Here is a 19,300-nt window from a genome sequence, read left to right as displayed (position 1 = left end):
AATTTAATTATGACTAACTTGATACACTGACCCTGGTCCAGTCCTAACAAATTTCACCGACACTGGAATTTCACGTCGGCCTGTTCTCCTCTGTCTCTCAACAATGGAGCGGAAAGTTGCTCGGGAATTTAGGCACAAGGTAAGACACCAACATTTCTCTCTTCGGACACTGATTAAATAGCTCTTTTAAAGAGCAGTTTGTCTACCTGGTTGCTGCCTCATTGGCTCAGGTGTCTGTCCCAGTGGGATGTTGCGCAGACACAGGCCTCACGAAAAAGAAACAGCCGCTGAAATCACTCAAGAGTTGATTTAAAAATGATGCCTTTATAAAATTAAATAAAAAATAATACATGTAAATCAAATATATTATTTAGAAGTAGTATGGTGGTAGCCTCAGGGTTAAAAATTTCATTCATCACTAGTGTATCACTCACTATATAGTCCATTAGCTAAATGTATACAGGACTATTAGAGTTGGTAATAGACTAAGTGTGTCTCGACTGAAATAGCTGTTTTTCTTTTAACTGCTCAGAGAGAAATGGATTTCACAGTTTACACTCCCGTTCTCTTATATGGTAGCTACATAATAGACACACCTGTATTTGGAGTTACTAGCATAATTTAGGCTGCAGAGGATCCTATTATTTTCATTTAAAATTTAAAAAAAGGAGCCACAGTGTATTCTAAGCAGCTATATTCTAGCACATCCTCCCTGTATTTGTCAAATGGCTTCTACCTTTTCACGATCATGTAAACATCATACAGCTTGAGGTCACCATGGTCAGTAACAACAACCTAAATAAATGTTATTTGGACCCATGATACATGGTTCCATGAATTAAGCTCAAACTATTCAATATCTATGGCACATAACAGCAAAAGTAAAGTCCTTAAAAGCTAACTATGAGAAAATGATAAGAGAGGAAGGGAACATGATACGTTCAGGGTGTTTTCAGACCCACAGCATGTAGAGATCACCACACTGCCATCTGTGCTCTACGCAAGCAGGCAGGGCCCCATATTGTAGCCTCTTCACAAAGGGCATCTTAGCATTAGATAATGTAGACCGTGTCAGAGATGAGCAGTTGAGCGGAAGAGATGGGACAATTTACGGATTTAATTAGAGGCCAAGGGGAATACACAGCACAATCAGGCTTTGTTTCTTTTGGGGAAATGTTATCATAGTCACTGAATCTGTATCTGGTTGAGAGTGTACCAGTTTTACTGCCCTGATTCAAACTGAAGAATTGAATTATTAGGTGTGGCTTCATTGTTAAAGTGCCAATTTAGGGATGATTTATGATCTGGAGGTTTAAATATTCACTGCAGTCTTTGTACATTGTAAGAGGACCAAGTTACATAGGATCTTATTTTGTGGAAACGGTCTAGATCTCTGAAAGTAGGAAGTGCTTTTCAAAACCAGTATTGAACTGACCAACGATCTCTTATCTTGTTGGATTATGGTGTCAAAGTCTGCAGGTAGTTCAGGCTGCAGGAGTGGCTGACTGTGTCTCACAGCCCTGAGTAAGAGACATTTACGACATAAAGTCATAAACATCATGTCATGCACACCCTCACAAAGACCTCACAACAGCCCTAGGAGCGTAGTTCTGCATTTATTCAACTTTAATCCCTACATAAAATGATACAAAAACAGTCTGAATGTGTGTGTGTTTTCGTTTTTTTTGCTCAATAATGACTTATCTTTAAAGTTTGGAGTTCACAGTGTTGAAGATGAGGTGTGTGTGTGTGTGTGTGTGTGTGTGTGTGTGTGTGTGTGTGTGTGTGTGTGTGTGTGTGTGTGTGTGTGTGTGAGAATATTGGGTGTGAATGTTCACCTCTGTTTGTGTCTGAGATGTAAGACGACACTGCTGACCTTCCCACTGCAGCCTCTCCTCAGCTGTTCTGCCATTATTCCTTCCCAGTGGTTTAGTGGTTAGGGAAGGGCAGCCCGTTACACCTGCTTTACTCCAAGGAGCCTCATCATCATCCCAAAGCTTAGTTTTAACTGAACTTTTCAGTCTGATACAAAAAAAAAAAAAAACCCAAGCCACTCAGATCAGGTGTGAAGCTTGCGACTGTGGTTCAGGACACATTTAGCCAGTAAGAAGGAAATGTGTTACATCAGTGATTGGCCGAAGCGTTTCCTCAAAACTATCCTGCTGCAGCTGAGCCGCCATCAGGTTTGTATGACTCCTACACACACACACGCACACACACAGACCCACACAGACTGGCTCACCCCCTGTAGTGTTGACAGGATCATGAGAGAGAGGTACAGTGTGTGTCAGTGGGCTGACGTTTCCTCTGATTCAGCAGTGAGTAGAACGATGGGACCAGATGTTTGTCCTTTCTTGCAGGTGGAGCTGCTGATTGAAAATGAAGCAGAGAAGGATTACCTGTACGATGTCCTCCGTATGTATCACCAGTGAGTACCATCTGTCACTGCTCAGCATGGTTTAATGTTGCATTTTGTGTTTGTCTTTGTCATGCCACATATGTATATTCACATTTCTAAATTCCTGTATGAATCAACTGTTGATGGTTATTGAATAGACTGTGTCATTACCTCAGACCAGTATTATAATGTGTCTAAATATAAAAAGACTGTAAAATCTAAGATAAAAGGCTGCACTTGTTCTCATTTGCCTCACGTTTTGCTGTAACTTTTTTGTGTTTCAATTATCAGTCAGTTCTGATGCACATGCAGTTTAAACTGTGCTCTGCATCATGGTTTCTGATGACAGCCTGGTTTCAGAGGGCTGGGGAGGGAGGGGTGGCGGAGGTGGGGGGTAGTGGACTGGTGGGGGCTACTGGTCTAGGTTTCAATTAATCTTTGTACAGAGGCAGAGCCCTGTGGCCCCATTGGTTAAGCCTCTGATCAGTTTCCACTGTGCTCCGACAAGCCTGGCCAGTTATCCACAAAAGCTCTTTTTTATGTTCATCCTCCAAACAGAGCTGAAATGGCACCTATTAATAATTCAATGAGGAGGGCAGGTGGACAGATTTTATGCAGCAGCTTTTACTTTGCTGTTCCAGTTGCCTTTTATTGTTCTTTGAATTGTGGTTGGATTTTCTAGTCCATCACAATTTAGATATTCTAGTTACACATGTATACTTGACACGTTTAAATTGGAAAGATTATGAAAGATTAGGAACTATCTTTTGGCTGATAAGATCCTCTGCAGGCCATTATGACTTCTTGTACTTTAGACTAAATTTCACTAACTCAAAATATGACCATTCAGTGTTATAAAGCCTGGCTACGTTCATGCTCAAAACAATGCAAGTATTGAAGAATTATATTCTCATCGGGGTAGAGAAGCCTTTGAAAAAGCACCTTTGGGAACAAAACTCTCCAGTGCAGTGCTCTTGGGTAGAACAAATCATTGGGCTGTAATAGTCAATTCATTTCCCGAAAAAAAAAACATGATTAAATAATAATATTAAATAAATTACAGAGGTTTGATAAGTCTGTAGTAAGTTTTACAGTATAATTTCCAATGTTATTATATTAACACTTCTCAGTTCATCTTCAGTTCTGTTTAAATGTAGCTGATAGTCAGAAATGTACGTCATAATGGCATTTATTGCCTGAAACCTTTTTAATTTCCTTATTCTCATTTTGGTGCAAATTCAGTACATATTTCTAATGTAAATCCTTTTACTTGTACTAAAGTGTAGTATAAATACAGTACATGCTTACACATGTTGCAGAAAGCCTCTTGGTCTTTACCAGAGGACCTTTCATTATTTTTTATTCACCCCTAAGGTAGGACTCATCGTACATGAATGTAAAGGTATAATTATCCTCCTCTCACTCCCTCAGGTCAATGGATTTGCCAGTGCTGGTGGGGGACCTGAAGCTGGTAATCAACGAACCAAAGCGATTGCCTCTGTTTGACGCTATCCGACCTCTCATCCCACTCAAACACCAGGTGGACTATGACCTGCTCACACCCAAGAGGTCACGGTGAGTGCAGTGTGGCATTGTATTGGCTTTGTTTTCATATTGAAACCATCCTCCTCCTCTCTTTCTTCCTTTTACGTGGCTCACACACCCTGTTTTGTATCTCTGTTTTACGTGTATCCTGATCGTGCAGGAAGCTTAAAGAGGTGCGTTTGGATCGGACACATCGTGATGGACTGGGTCTGAGTGTCAGAGGAGGGCTGGAGTTTGGCTGTGGTCTCTACATATCACAGATTGTCAAAGATGGTCAGGCCGGGAATGTTGGCCTTCAGGTATGTACCTACAAGTACTGAAACACTGAACTCTGGTTTTAGTTTAAGTATCATATGAAGAGCTACATGTATGTAAAATAATTATAATAGTGTTATTAATACTACAATCTATATTATGATGCATACAGTATAATAAGGTACTTTATTTTGTCAATTGAGTCAGCCAAATTGTATTGATTTTCTGTGGCCCTGTGTCTCAGTGTCAGTGTCAGTGTCATAATACGGGAATCCACTAGGTGGGGTAAAGCACCATGTTTGAGCTTGACTGTCAGTCACTAATGGTCCAGATTCACCCAGATGGAACTTAAATAAAAGAAACTGCTCTGGTCACATAAGAAAAAGTTAATGTTCTCTTCAGACCTATTCAGACTGATGCTTTGATATTTGTTAGACAGAATCTGTCTGTGAGTCACTGTGTCACAGACACAGACTTGTGACAGACTTACAATAAGCCTTATAACGACATCTTAGGTGAGGTTGGTCTCTGGTCTAATATCTGGACATAAAACCGAGAGAAACAGCAGTTTTGCTGCTGGTAGATCATAAAAATTGATCATAAAAAAATCCCATCCATTTTCTAGTTAATACATTTTTTGGTGATTTATTTTTTTCTACAGTTAAAGTGATATTGTCAGAGTGCTGTGTGTTTTTAGCTGCTGCTGCTTTAAAATTAGTAAGTTATTCCATTAGTTCTAAGTTATATTGTATCAACTGTTAGCAGTTACATAAAAACAGTTTAAGAAAAGGGGAAATCCTACAGTGTTAGACGTTGCATACCAGCATCTGCCTGTACTGTATGTATATAGCATATTTTTCTCTCACTAACTTCAAATGTTGCATAAACAAACTGAGATTAAGATGACTGAGGTGTTTAAGCTCAGTCAACTCTTTGACCGTTTGATTGTAAAAGCATCACCTAGAGTGCAAAAACATCAAATAAATCAATAGATCAATAGATCAAATAGTGGCTGGCAGTGTCCAGCAGATTGAGAGGTCCATCACTAGAGAGGCAATAACTGTCTCTGACTTAATAGATTGAATATGAATGTGTCACACCTAATATCCCATTCTGTGGTGATTTATAGGTTGGTGATGAGATCGTGCGCATCAATGGATACTCCATCTCCTCCTGTATCCACGAGGAGGTCATCAGTCTCATCAAGACCAAGAAGATTGTGTCACTCAAAGTTAGGCGTACGTCAAACACAAACTCATTTTCCAACAACAGTAGTATAATTGATGTTCAATAAAGTGAATATTGTTTAACATCAGTGGCATCTCTCATCTTTGCAGATGTGGGGATGATTCCTGTGAAAAGGTAAGATGATTAATATAGTAATATAACATTCATTGGTTTATTTATTGTTGTAAGCAGTTCTGCTCTACTGTGTTTTCATTTACTTTTCTCATCTCTCCAGCTCATCAGAGGAGCCCCTGAAATGGCAGTTTGTTGACCAGTTTGTGTCTGAGTCAGGGGTAAGAGACAGTTTTTCCTCATGTTGTTAGTTAGTTTCAAAAGTTGTAGCAGAAAGCTTATGGATTTATAGTATTTTTTTTGTTTGTTTTATTATTTAATGTTTATTTGTTTTATTTTTCTTTCTGTACATCCCAGGAGAAAAAAAGCAGCATTGCAGGCTTGGCATCAATTGGAGGGAAGGAGATCAAGGAGAAGAAGGTTTTCCTCAGTCTTGTGGGTTCAAAGGGTATGGGCATCAGCATCTCCAGTGGTCCCACCCAGAAACCTGGCATCTACATCAGTAATGTCAAGCCAGGGTCCCTCTCTGCAGAAGTTGGACTTGAGGTGATTGCTCAGAAACAACGCTGTGAAATGTTGACACTAATTTTCCTGCCTGTCGTGAACTGTATCTGTGACTTATATCAAATACGTAGGTTGGAGACCAGATTGTGGAGGTGAATGGGGTGGATTTCACCAATGCGGACCACAAAGAGGTGAATTTTGATTATTATTATTACATAGATATAAAAGTGTTGTGCATTTTGTCCTCCCATCCAAAGCACCCACAGCACCATGCAGGCATCTGTTGTTAAAGCCCTCATCACTGGCAGTGTTTACTTTGTGCTTTTCTCACAGGGCTGAGGAACCACAGCACAATTAGTGTTAAACCAGCCAAAATGTTTTTGAGATAGAAAAAAGCCCCTCATAGTTGGTTATTTGCCAAAATGGCTGAGTGTTTGCCTGGAGCCAGTGATGATTTCACACCCTGATGAATACAGATAACACATACTTCACACAAACCATGGAGCAGTGATAATGTATTCCCACTAATTTTATTGATTAGATATAATCTTGGAAATTTATGCCATTATTTGAAGTCTTTTGTTATTGTTTTCACAGGCTGTGAAAGTCCTGAAGAGCAGCAGGAGTCTGACTATCACTGTTCTGACAGGAGCTGTAAGTACGCTAACTGCATAATCTGTCTAATAACAATTTATTCAGTATTCACCACCAGGTTATCTTTTGCAGCTCACCTCATTTAAAAATACATGTTAAATACACTTGAAGACACAACATGAGTTTAAGATACATATGACTAAATCTGCATATGACATCCCCAAACATTTAAAATTAAGTATAATAATCAAGTGTTGCTGTGACTGGGATTGTTGAACATGTAGAACACGGATATGGATGAAAACTGTTTAATTACATCTGAAACCAGATAAAAGGAAATGCATTTCTCTCAGAAAGTGAAAGATGGAGGATGGGATCATCTGTTATAGCTGTGGGAACACAAACCTCTGCCTTCTCCCCCTTGCATTCCTGCACAGATTAATGTGCTATTTTGTTTTGGAGACATCACATTACCTAGCCTGTACCTCAGCCTGGTTGTCTGCAGCAGTGACGTTTATCATCAGTCAAGTCACTTTGCAGATTGTTTGCCTTGGGACTCAGTGACGATGGCTGTATAACTGAGACAGGCAGTCCCGTCTTATTTACTGTTTTCCTTGGTGCCTGTCTGATGCATTTATTTGTGTTAGTGAGTGTGTGTCTTTGTTGTGACATATTCAGTGCATCCACTATTATAAGTTATTGAAATAGAAGGCTGTGTTCCAAGATGAGATACTACTGCCACTATTTGTATGTGACAGATTGATAAGTAACGTTAACAAAATGACAATGCATTGATAAATATTTATCAGACAGCTTCTGCCTCTCTTACCCCCATATAGTAATTTTTCTACATAAACAGGAAAACCTGCAACATCAAGATATTAAGAATCTTGACAGTATTTCTAGTATGTATTTTATAATTTATATAGGTTTTTTAATCTGAATTTATAGAGTAATTATATGGTAACCATAGAAAATGCTTACAGGCTGTAGATCAGTGATTCTGAGGCTGTAAACAAAGCTTCAAAGATGCTACGTGACAAAAACAGACCTCTCCTCTCTCTTTCCGATCCGTGAGACTGGTTTGGACTTGCCTTCTGGTCTCCAGAGCCAAAACGTTTGAGGACCCCTGCTGTACACGATGTCTTTCCCTGATTATTGTCTCTGGCTGTTGTCACTCTCTCAGGGCAGTGAGCTGTTTATGACAGACGAGGAACGTCTGGCAGTGGAGGCCCGCAGGGAGCTGGAGAGGCAGGAGCTGATGCACCAGAAAAGGGTGGCACTGGAGACCAACAAAATCATTAAAGAGCAACAGGAGAAGGAGAGGCAGTAAGTGAACAGCGGAAAACTCTAACACTTCTCAAAATTAATCTTGTCTTGACATGAGTCAGATCTCCTGTGGTGTGTGGCATGCTGTTTGGGAGTTAAATACTCTTTCTTGTGATGCACAAAAAACACTGACTCGGTCGCAGTGACTAGATTGTTGTCTCAGATGATAAGATGTATAACGTCAAAGGTGTTCTCAGAATGACAAACCCAACTGATTCACTGTCACTGTTCTCATTTAGCCACCACATGCTTTCATTTTAGTGATTACACCTAAAAACAGCACCAGATGGCACACAGACAATGTTAGTAAATAGCAGGTAAACATAGTGGAGCATATTGACAGATAAAGATCCAAATATTTTTATTAGGAGTCTAAAAGAGTTTAAAGGAGATGGAATACAGATGTTGTTTTTACAGCATACAACAGTGATTTCAAGTTTAAAAGCCTTATAAGTTTAGGAAAGGTTTAGGACAGTTTAGGAAATCTCTGAATGTATACATGCAAGGATTAACCCAATTTCAGATGACGCTGTTTTGATGACGTTCGTCTCCTATTATATGTCCTCAGCTATAATAATGATGATAGAATTTCTATTTACAGCTGATGAGCAACTGCAGTGGATATCTCTGGTTCTCATACACATACAGTAAAGTAAAGTAAAGGCTGCGCTTCTCTAGAGCTTCACCTCTGGCTGCCCAACCAATTGCTGTATCTTCACCTTGAATTTGAGATCATTCATTGAAAAAACAGAAAGTATTAGCCCTTATGAATAGGCTTTACTGACTAGAAGTAACTGTTTGTTCTAGTTTCGCATTTTAACACAACTTGACTCAAGTGTGCCCAGCATGTGCCCAGTAGCTTTTCATTCACTTAAATCTGGGAGATAGCTGACAAAGCTGAATATGATATGATCTCAGAAATATTCACAAAGTGAACCATCAGCTGGGTCCAATAATCAGCTTGGAGAATACTGAACCAACACGTGGTCAATCTGAAACTAAAAGTCATCATCATCCAACAGCAAAGGTGTTGACTGATGTTTTTCAGACATACTTCTGTGTATTTTAGAGTCAGTCTCCTTTGTATTCAGCCTCCTACACCATCTCTCAGTCAGTGCCAGATTCAGTTTTTACAGCAGCCTGACTCTTTCCTTTTCCTTTGTAGATCAAACCACTTCTGTCGTCCTGAATTCAAATACCCCAACTGCCGTTCAGGGCATTGCATGTCGTGATTACAGCAAAACGAAGTCCTCCACAATTTTGAACAGAAAATCAATCACTGCCTGGTCAACTGAACATGTGCTGCTCAAACATATACCTACATAAATCAGACACAAGCCAAGTAAACAGGACCTGCAGTGATTTGCCATCTAACTGAGGACCTTCACTAAATTGCTCTGTAGTTACATCACCATATAGGTTTGTGTTCAGTTTACTAAATCATTTGCACATTTTTCTCAGGCATTAATAAATTCAGAGGACACACTCAATTTCCCAGTGCTTTGATGCCAGCAATATCTGGGGATGAATAATGGGACTGCACATCATATGTTGGAGGGTGGACACTCTCAATAACAGCCATAAATTGGATTTAAGTCATATTCTGTATTCATAGCCCTGCACTGTAGCCTGCTGTGTGGATCGAGTTCTATGTTGAAACATATTTATTAGCACAAAACAAACAATTGAATTATTTCTGAAACTGCAGTATGGCCAAGTGCAATATCTAAATCTCTGTCAAAAAACTGCAATATGATATTTTATTTTATTTTATTTTTTTTGCATGTTGTTCAGCCTTGCTGTGTGGTTTATGTTGTGTTTAACAGGAGGAAGATGGAGATTTCTCAGAAGACTGCAGAAGAACAGGAGCGCTATAAGAACGAAATGGAGAGGTATAAAACAAACCGTCCATAAAGTGCCATTTCAGTACTGTTTTCATAATACATTTTACATACCTCACCTGTTTTGTTGCCCTGTGTAGGATTGAGGCTGTGGAGAAGAAGCACAACAGAGAGTGGGAAGAGGACTGGGGCACCAAAGAGCGGCCCAAGAGCCCTAAGAGCCCCCGCGCTCCAAAGAGCCCATCACCTGCCCCACCTGATAGAAAAACCACCCCGACTCCTAAGGCCAAGAGCTCTCGTAAGGACAGAGACTGAATCCTCTCTTTGACATGCATGAGTCTTCTGTTCACTTCAGAATATATTTATTTACTTTTCTCCTGAAACCATAGTTGTGATAGTTTCTCTCATCTTATTTCCTCCTTTTCTCTGCATGCTCTCTTTCTGTCACTGCTGTGTGCTGTGCTGCTTGTTAATGGCCTTCACAGCAGAACACGAGGAGGAAGAGGAGGAAGAGGAGGACAGACAGGTAAGTGTGGAGCCTCAGCTGTGCGTAGTCTCAGCTGTCACAGAGGATGTCTGTGCAGACCTGGCATACACTCTGGTGCCAGATTTCCTTTGACAACCAAAGTGTAACCATTGGAGATAACATTTTCATTCTAATTTACATAATTGAACAATTGCTAAAAAAAAATTACACTGACAACCAAAAACCAGCTGCTGAAAGCTGATTTTTGCATCTCTTAATGCAGATTTCATCATTTGGTTTTTAAGAACAGTTTGCCCAAATGGAACAGACTTAGTCATTTTTCTCTTTGAGTGCTGTGTTGTGGCTCTTTAATTTGTTGACTTTTCAAATGGACACACTGCTTGGCATTTGCTGAGACCTAATTCAAACTTGAATGATCTGTCTTCATCCCCATCCTTAGCATTTGGCTGGTTTTATCGATATGAGGGGAAACTTCCATCGATCCGCAAGGTACTGTCAGCTGTGTGAGCTCAGTGTGGTTTGGGATTCCTTCCTTTTTATAGTTTTTAACCATTTGTTATGTCATCATGACGAGGTGGTGGTTACATATTTCAGACCTTATTTCAGCTTTCTTGTTTTTTAAAATGTTCTCAGAACTGTGAGATGTTTGCTGTGGTTCAACAGTTACTCACAGTGTGGTGTTGTTAGCTATTAGTGCATGTTATGGCGTGTAGTTTGGTGTGGCAGATTTTCTATACCCTGCTATTTATATTGACTCACTAATGACATCTCAGAAAGGAGAAAAGAAGAAGAAAAAGAAGAAAGTGTCAAACACAGACACACTGCAGGAGCAGAGAAAAAACAAGAAGGAGATGGAGTTTGAGCTGAAACTCGCCAAGGAGAAAGAAGAGATGTATGAGCGAGAGAAGCAGCTGAAGATCAACAGGCTGGTTCAGGAGGTATGGAAAGAGGGGTTTACCCAGTTGCCATCCAGTTCTACATCTTAGTTATTTTCAACTGAACATGTGAGTGAGTGAGTGTGTGAGGGACTGATGTATGTTGTGTTACGCCGCCTGGTTATGCCTCTGTACCAGGTTTCAGAGACGGAGAGAGAGGACCTAGAGGAGTCTGAGAAAGTGCAGCACTGGGTGGAGCGCCTTTGTCAGACTCGGTTGGAGCAGATCTCCTGCGTGGAGAACGAATCGCCAGAGGTACAGAGTGAGACCTCCTCTGTCGAAACCTCTCTTCTTTGTGATGTTTGGTCTTTCCATATAACTTTACATGTAATGAGTCTTTTTTTTTTTACTGTTACAAGGAGATGAGTAAAGCTCCTTGTAACAGTACAGAGAGGAGAGAAACAAGGATGTAAGATGTTAAGCGTGAATTGTTAATTAGAATTAAGGAGAATTAACACGAGGTGAAACATTTTTCATGTTGCTGTTACTTTAAGCTCTCCCCCCCACGATCTCCTGCCTCTGAGCCCAAGGTGAAGCGATTCCCTGGTGGTCTCCACTTGGCCACCACTGATCTGGATGACATCAACCTGGATGACGTTGATCAGAGCCTGAGGGGCCCTCTGAAGAGACTGGCCCCCACCCAGCCCAGCACCAGTCAGCCCCCTCCTCCCTTGCCTCTCCCTCCACCCTCGCCCAAGCTGAACCCTACCATCCCCAACTACTCTCCTCCTCCTCCCTCTCGACCGCCCCCGCAGCGCCGACCTCCGTCTCCGCCAGGCTCCAGGAAGCCTCCCTCTGCCCCATCTACCTTAACCAACAAGGGGCGCAGGCCTTACCCTCAGCCCCACCCTCAGCCTCACCAAGCCCACCTCCCTCGTCCACCTTCCTCCCACTATCCTCCCCCGTCTCAGTTGTCGCGGCCTCCATCCTCCCCTCAACCTGCCCCGCGGCCTCCTCCGCCGCCGCCGCCCCCTCCTCCCCCGCCCCCTCCGCCTCCTCCTCCGCCCCTGCCTCCACAACACTCTGAAGACCGGATAGGCACCCTCAGTGGGTACCGTCAGCATCATCACCATCACCTCCAACACCCTCCCAGTCCTCCGGGCGGCAGGAGCGAGTGGGAGGCAGGCGGCTATCTCCCGAGAGGAGGGATTTACTCATCTAACACCAGTGAAATGTCCTACCCCTCTAGTCCAAAGGTTAGAGAGTCTCGTGTGAGAGGGCTGATGTGTCAGACTGGCTTTTCCTTGTGATATTTTTTTTCAACCTATAAAGTTAAAAGTCGCATCAGCAGTTTAAAGAAATATGTACATAGCTCACAGAGTTAATGCATTTTCAATGCTGCAAGATTAGACTCTGTTTCATGCACAATGTTTATCTGCATGTTCTGTTCTACGTATTGGCATGTTTTATGCATGAAGAGTGTGATACACATGAACTGGGCAGCCATTGATTTACAGTTTTCTTCTGGTTGAGGGAAATGCATTCAGAGACTCAGTTAGTTGTTATTGATGTGTTGTTTGTAACTGTGTGGTGGAGTGGGGTATTGCATGGTGTGTAGCTGTAATTAAAGCAGCATGTTGTAGCTCAAGAGAGGAGCTGATTTTATAAAAAATGCATTGAATGCCTTTGAAACCTCACCCAGGCTGTGCTATCTAAGAAAATGTGAGTGAGCCTGTGTGTGTGTGTTGCACCAATATTCCTGCAGTGTGCTGCGTGTGCCAGGGGCTCAAAGATTCTTTTTTATTTCACTGTGGTCCAGGTAATGAGAAATACATCCCATGCCAGTCATATTTCCACTTCAAGCACTCCCTTGGTGAGTCTTTGTGTAAAAATAATACTTTGGCAAATTTAGCAAATTCCCCTTCCTTTTTATTTATTTATTTATGTTTAGAAATTCTGTGCTTTAGAAATTTATAACCTACCAAAACAAGATGCTTTTGTTCTAAGATGACTGTTGACAAACCTATACTCAGCTGTTGCTTGGAAACGTGGTCTTCCCCCACTAGCAACTAGCTCCCAGTCCCCCCAACCAGAGGCGTCAGATGGCCCCTGTCATGTCTAAGCCAGTCATGCTGCCTCAGTCACAGACCCACCGACCAGATCCACACAGACCTGCGCTCCGTTCTGATGGTCTGGTATGAAACACACCACGCTACATCTGACACAGTATGCTATCATCTGGCTGAAGCATTAATATCTGCCTCTTTCTCAAGTCCCAGTGAGTCTTCCAGACTCTCCAGCTGTTTTGCAGAAACCCAATCTGTGGTTATTAGATCTCACAGGGGAGCCATCTCTCCTTCCTGTCAAAAAGCTCTAATGAAATGGAATGAAACTGGGCAGAGTCTTTATTTTTCAAACTGCTTTGTCCTTGGGCTCGTCAACTGAGCAACTGTGTTTTCCAGGAAGCCTCTGCGTCACATTAATAGAGTCACACTTTCACACCTGAGAGCAGAACAGTACAACCACACAGGAGGAGGTGAAATACTTTGCTGAAAGGCACCTTGATGGTAGTAGCTGAAGGAGGGGGCAGTGTAAATCATATTTTACCCCAGTTGTCTGAGTATGTGTTCTAGCAAACAGCCTACTCTAAATTGCTGCTGCACACAGCTGTGCTGTTGATGTTATCTAGGTTTTATTTCATAGGTTGAATTTAATCCTTTCTGTTCTCATTACATCAGAATCTCAATATAAATCCAGACAAATATTTTTTTGATGTTGACACTGTTTCATATTTATTATTTGTTGTTGATAATCTTAGTGTTTAGCACTCACTCTCCAGTGGTTTAACCTTGTGTACAGGGTGTGTATGATATGGTTGTGTAGGATGGCACAGAGAAAATGAGGCTTGTGTTTTTTAATTTCATTTGTTCACGGAAACCTGTGGCCTGGTCTTGTGTTGCAGCCTCCAGAAATGCTGAAACGTATGGTGCCTTTCAACTCGTCTTTTAAATCAAACAACAAACGACAAGTAATCCATACCTACCATCACCTCTCTTTCTCTGTCATCACTTTTGAATGCTTTTGTCCTGTTCTTCTCTCTGCACTTTTTGTCTCCATGCTCACACATCAGGTTTCCTCATGGTTGACTGGAGACTCAGTGATGGCTCATCCTTTATTTTTTCATTATTTCCTCTCTCTGTTGGCTACATCAATGCCAGTTGTGTAGCTTATGCATGACTGCACTTTCATTGATTCAAAGCACACTGTAGTATAGTACTGTGAATGTACAGTGTGAGAATGCACATCACAGTGTTTTGGTCTTACTGCAGGGATTAGTTTTGTCATTAGTCTTAACTGGCAACAGATGGTTTGTACATCAAGGACTAGGTTGCTGCAGCGAGCATCAGAAAAAGAAAGGAATGGTTTTTTTGTACCCTCACTTTGCATGGAGACAGATAACATCAGTCCCATTAGATTGATCTATTATTCCAAATACCACATCAGTTAAATTGCTTGGTCTTATATTGGCTGTTTGTCTCCAGCCACAACAAATAAAATCATATATTACAAGTGAGTACATTTTTTATGTCTGATGTTGAGCTTCTGTGGAACAACAGGAAATGAAGATTTAGATTAATGAGTGTTTATTCTGCAGTGAGAAAAATGGCTCTGTGAGTCATCATAGCTGAATAAATGTAATGTCCTTTCTCAAAGAGCTTTTTTTTTTCTCTTTCCTTTCCCCCTCCCATGAAATTAAATAGCTGTCGTCTTTGGTAGGACAGATTAGGGCTGATTTTCTGTGTGTGTATTGCTGGGAATTATTCTTGTCATGATTGAATTAAGGTGCGAGGCTTTAAAAGCCACTGTGCTTTCTGAATTAATGACTTGTGAGCGTCTCCATGGTTTCCATTTGTTCAGGGTGGTATTAAAACTATTAAAACTAACACAAAATGGTTGTCAAAGGAAATCTGACCAGCACTTGATGCAACGACTTGTTACACAGCTCACATGCACAGAAATTTCCTAGCAATTCATTTGTTTATTTGTGTCCTGTTAAGTTCCTATTGATGTATTCATCAGTTTTAATGAGCTCCCTGTTGATTCTCTTTCAGGGATTTCAGAAACATGAGGAAGATTTTGATCCCTACTCAATGGTATTGTATGCCTGGTCATGTTAGCATTACAACAATGCAGAAAATGAAATAAATATGCAACATTAAAATCAAAAAATCTTACAACTCCTGCCTCTAATGTTAGAGTCAATTGTTGACCCACTGTCATGGCCGCCTTAAAACTAGCTTTACCGCAACAACAAAAACTCAAAATTATGAATTTGTCTCTTTTATGTGTGTTAACTATATAAGTTAACTTATATGTTTTTTTTTTTTTTTTTTTTTTTTTTTTTTTTACAAACAACATAACTGCAACAACATAATAACCAGGTTAGCTTGAATTTGAAGTTAGAAGGGAAGTTAGCTTGACTTTTGATCAATAAAACTAACTTCGGTTCGCTAGCCAGTGGGGTAAATATAGCAGAGTAGGCAAAACTAGATGACTGCCGGTTCATTTCCAAAGAAAACAAATATAACTTTAGTGATGTAAACTGTCAGTAGCCCTCCGTTTATACATTATGTTATCCATTGAAAATAGCCCACGCATGGTAAGTATCTTGTTTTTTTGCTGACCATGACCATTCAGATATTCAGAAAGTCTGAACCCATTCTGTATTTTGACACTTCTCTTTATTATTTTACTACTTACTATGCAGCTGTGGTGCTTTTTTCCTCTTCTTTCTTCAATCCTTTTCCTCTTCATTAATAGTTCTCTGCGGACCAGATAGCTGGGAGAGATGTGAGACTGCTGAGGATCAAAAAGGTACGGACTGTATCCACTTTAGATAACTGTTTATTGATGAGAGGAATCTCACTTATCACTTAGGGTAAGATTTTCTATGACATGATTGATAGTGTTTTGGTTATTGTTCTTAAGGCTGGACAGCTTGACCTTGCTCTGGAGGGCGGAGCAGACTCTCCTTTGGGAAAGTTGGTGGTATCCTCTGTGTATGAAGGTGGTGCAGCAGATAAGCACGGTCAGTTTGTTTACATTCATGTTTTCAGTCTGCTTCCATTCAAGTTTGTTTTAAATTTTTTTATCTATATTCTAAGAGAAGAGAATCCCCCCTCCATTCAAAATGAATTCTAATATTAACCACACACATAAAAGTTACATTGTTACATAAAATACTTTCCTCAGCTGAAAATAAACAAATAAATAAACTATCTCTGTTTTCAGTCTTGCACCTTTATTGTCTGTGTAATTCTTTGTTTCTTTATACATGAATATTATAAGTATGTGTATCTGTCTGTGTTGATGCAAGTACATTATGATTTTCTTGGAGCTGTCTGAAACTGAAAAATGATCTTAAATTTGAATCAACATCTCTTTAAAACCTATAAATAACTTTCATGAATGTAGGGTTTATTGCAGGACTGTTGTATTGGGCTGCATCAATAAGCCTAAGTATACACTGACTGTAAGTACACTAATAAACTGGTAACTGAGTGTAATCTCATTAGACAATATCCCCATTCACCCACATAAGCAAAATGAGCAAATACATTTAATATTGAAAACATGTCTTACTGCATCTGTGGAAACCAAACCCTTTAGAAGAGAAAGTTTATTGTGTGTACAGAATGTGTTATTATTTGTGCTTTATTAGTACACCATCATTATGATCTCCATGGTGAAATGTGGGGAGGGACACAGGATGTTTCATGATATCAGGATATCAGTGAATAACACCTGCTTATTGACTTTTATCTGTGTATACGGTAAAGACATATTGCCTCACAACAGCTCTGTGTCACTGTCAGAGCCAAGCATTTGAGTTGCCTCTTCCTGCTGACTGTATTTATCTCTGCAGTTAAAATGTCTTTGATGTCTCTGCTTGTAGGTGGCATTGTACCAGGGGATGAACTCATGGCTGTGAATGGGAAGATCCTGATCGATGCCACATTGACCGAGGGACAAAACTCTCTGGCTCGAGCCTGGAACAGTGGAGGGGTATGACTGAGACTAGAATGCAATGAAATACAATACTCCATTTTTTAAAAGAATATATGTTGTATACCTCAGTAGCTACAACAGCAGGGTGTTGTATTGATTATGGTTCAAGCCCAAGCCCATTAATGAAACTGACTTTTTGTTTTTTTTTACCCTCAGGACTGGATCGATGTTGTGATTGCTGTTTCCCCTCCAAAAGATTATGAAGATGAAGTGTAAGAATTCCTCTCGGTTCTTTATCTTTTAGTCTAAATATGTATAACCATTATCATATCTGCTATTTATTTGAATACGATTATGTGTGTGCACGTGTATGCAGCCCTAAGTCAGCATCAGTCAGTCCCACTGTGAACAGAAAGGTGTTTGAAGGCAGTGCAACACTGTACAGACACGGCTACCTACTTCAGCACTAGCGCCTCCCTCTCCTACCTCAGCCCTCGTCCTGGTAATCGACGTAGTCTTCAAACCTCCTCTTCTTCACTGCACGCCTCAGAGGGGATGTTTGGTGTGGCATTTGTTTTTGTTTGGCCCCGTTTTTGTTCTTGAGCACATGTGACAGTCTCCCTGTCAATCAGAAGAAAGCAAACACGCAGAGTATTTTGATATTTGTTTGCCCTCGTCTTTGTCAAACAGTCAGATTCATGTGTTACTGTTACAGCTGGGCTGTTTCCAAGAAAAGCTAGCGTGACAGTGAATGTATACAGAATGCAGTTTTCCCTTTTTTTCTCTTTCAAAATTGCCTCAAGGCAATGTTTCTTTATTGCCGTAGCATGTGTTCTGCAACAATACAGCCATGCTATTTGAGTGAAGACGTTTACAACTAATGCGATCAGTGACCCATCGCACCATATATCTGCCAAATCCTGACCCTGTGAGCCGTATATAAACACATACATACATGTATGGCCTGTGCGGTATTGTGCCAAGTCGTCAGGTCATGGACGCTCATAAAAGCAGCCTAGGACTCCTGCCAGCCTTCAGCAGTTGTTCTGATTGATGTTGCTCCACGGGACTGTTACATGTTCTGACATAAGGTACACAGACACAAAGTGACACTGGGTGGTACTGTAGCGAGGATTTCTGCTCTGTTACAGTAAAAATGTATACGTTCCTAGAGAGTCTGATCAGGGCTATTTTTGACGTCAACACTGACAAATGTAAAAATTCTGCAATCCAAAAAAAAACAAAAAAAAGGAAAAGAAATCTTTGGTTCAGTTTAAGCTCTGATTATCTTTTGTCTCTAAAACTCACCTGCATGTGTGTTGGTCTGTTGTGTTTAATGTGCAGTGTCTAAAGCAAACATGGTTTAAAAAAAACAAAAAACACACACACATTACCTGGAAGTCCAGTCAATAAATTACAGCTCCTTTTATTTTGGTATATTTGCTAAAAGTAGATCTGACAGAATGACTTGTTATTGATGAATTCTTCACTCTTCTCCTGCAGGACGTTCTTCTAGTCTCACTCACAGTCTGCCAAGAAAACCAGATGATTCCTTCAGGATTCACCGTCTTCTTAATCGCCACAAAATATACGTGTTTCCTCTTTATTTTTATCTCATCAGTACACCAAAAGTCTCAAAATGGTCTTTTGGTTTTCACTTAGCATTACAATAATCTCTTTGAGAATTAGCCCTCTGCTGTTTATCAGGATATTGACACCATGCAATCAATATACATTCTCACTAATTTTGTTGTGCAGGATTCTCCTGTCAATATTTAGTTGCCTCCAGTGTTCCTCTTCACCTGTGTCAAGCCTGGACATGGCTGACCTAATTTAGATACAACTGGTCTTTTCCTTCAGACGTGCATCTTATCTGTCAGTTTAGTGAGTTAAAACAGGCAGACTGTAATCAATAGCACTGCTCCAATCTGCCTTTTCAAAGCCCAATAAAAGACTGCTCACATTCACAGAATTGAGTCAATGTTGTTTATACTGATCTGATTTTCAGCATTCCCTGCTTTGCTTTATTAAGCATTGCATTCACAGGTTAGAGATGAAGCAGGGACTGTGAGAGCCAACACTGTCAGACCACAATATCATTTTTAGAAAAAAGACTTGTTTGGATGTAAATTTGAGGCTTTTAGAGGTGCTTGTTTACTCTCTA

At 40.5% G+C, this 19,300-nt stretch overlaps 1 protein-coding gene across 2 annotated transcripts; it reads left to right on the top strand.

The window, feature by feature from the left end:
- The first annotated feature begins 27 nt into the window (after positions 1-27).
- Positions 28-19,108, top strand: ush1c (Usher syndrome 1C). Of its 2 annotated transcripts, none has more exons than XM_018663993.2 (20): positions 28-139; positions 2,361-2,428; positions 3,830-3,973; positions 4,104-4,242; positions 5,328-5,436; positions 5,536-5,560; positions 5,661-5,718; positions 5,855-6,043; positions 6,133-6,192; positions 6,599-6,655; positions 7,782-7,924; positions 9,751-9,816; positions 9,906-10,063; positions 10,254-10,291; positions 15,240-15,281; positions 15,949-16,002; positions 16,117-16,216; positions 17,084-17,193; positions 17,353-17,408; positions 18,640-19,108. In XM_018663993.2, the coding sequence occupies exons 1-20, from the start codon at positions 104-106 to the stop codon at positions 18,650-18,652; spliced, it is 1,665 nt and encodes a 554-aa protein (XP_018519509.1). In that variant the 5' UTR covers positions 28-103; the 3' UTR covers positions 18,653-19,108. The 2 variants fall into 2 exon arrangements, with proteins under 2 accessions (XP_018519509.1, XP_018519508.1); XM_018663992.2 differs by having other exon boundaries at positions 10,251-10,291.
- Positions 19,109-19,300: the final 192 nt, after the last annotated feature.

Source organism: Lates calcarifer, linkage group LG10 (assembly GCF_001640805.2).
Source record: "Lates calcarifer isolate ASB-BC8 linkage group LG10, TLL_Latcal_v3, whole genome shotgun sequence".
Taxonomy (NCBI): domain Eukaryota; kingdom Metazoa; phylum Chordata; class Actinopteri; family Centropomidae; genus Lates; species Lates calcarifer.
Note: the sequence above shows the minus strand (reverse complement) of the source record. Positions and strands in the feature narration are given on the sequence as shown.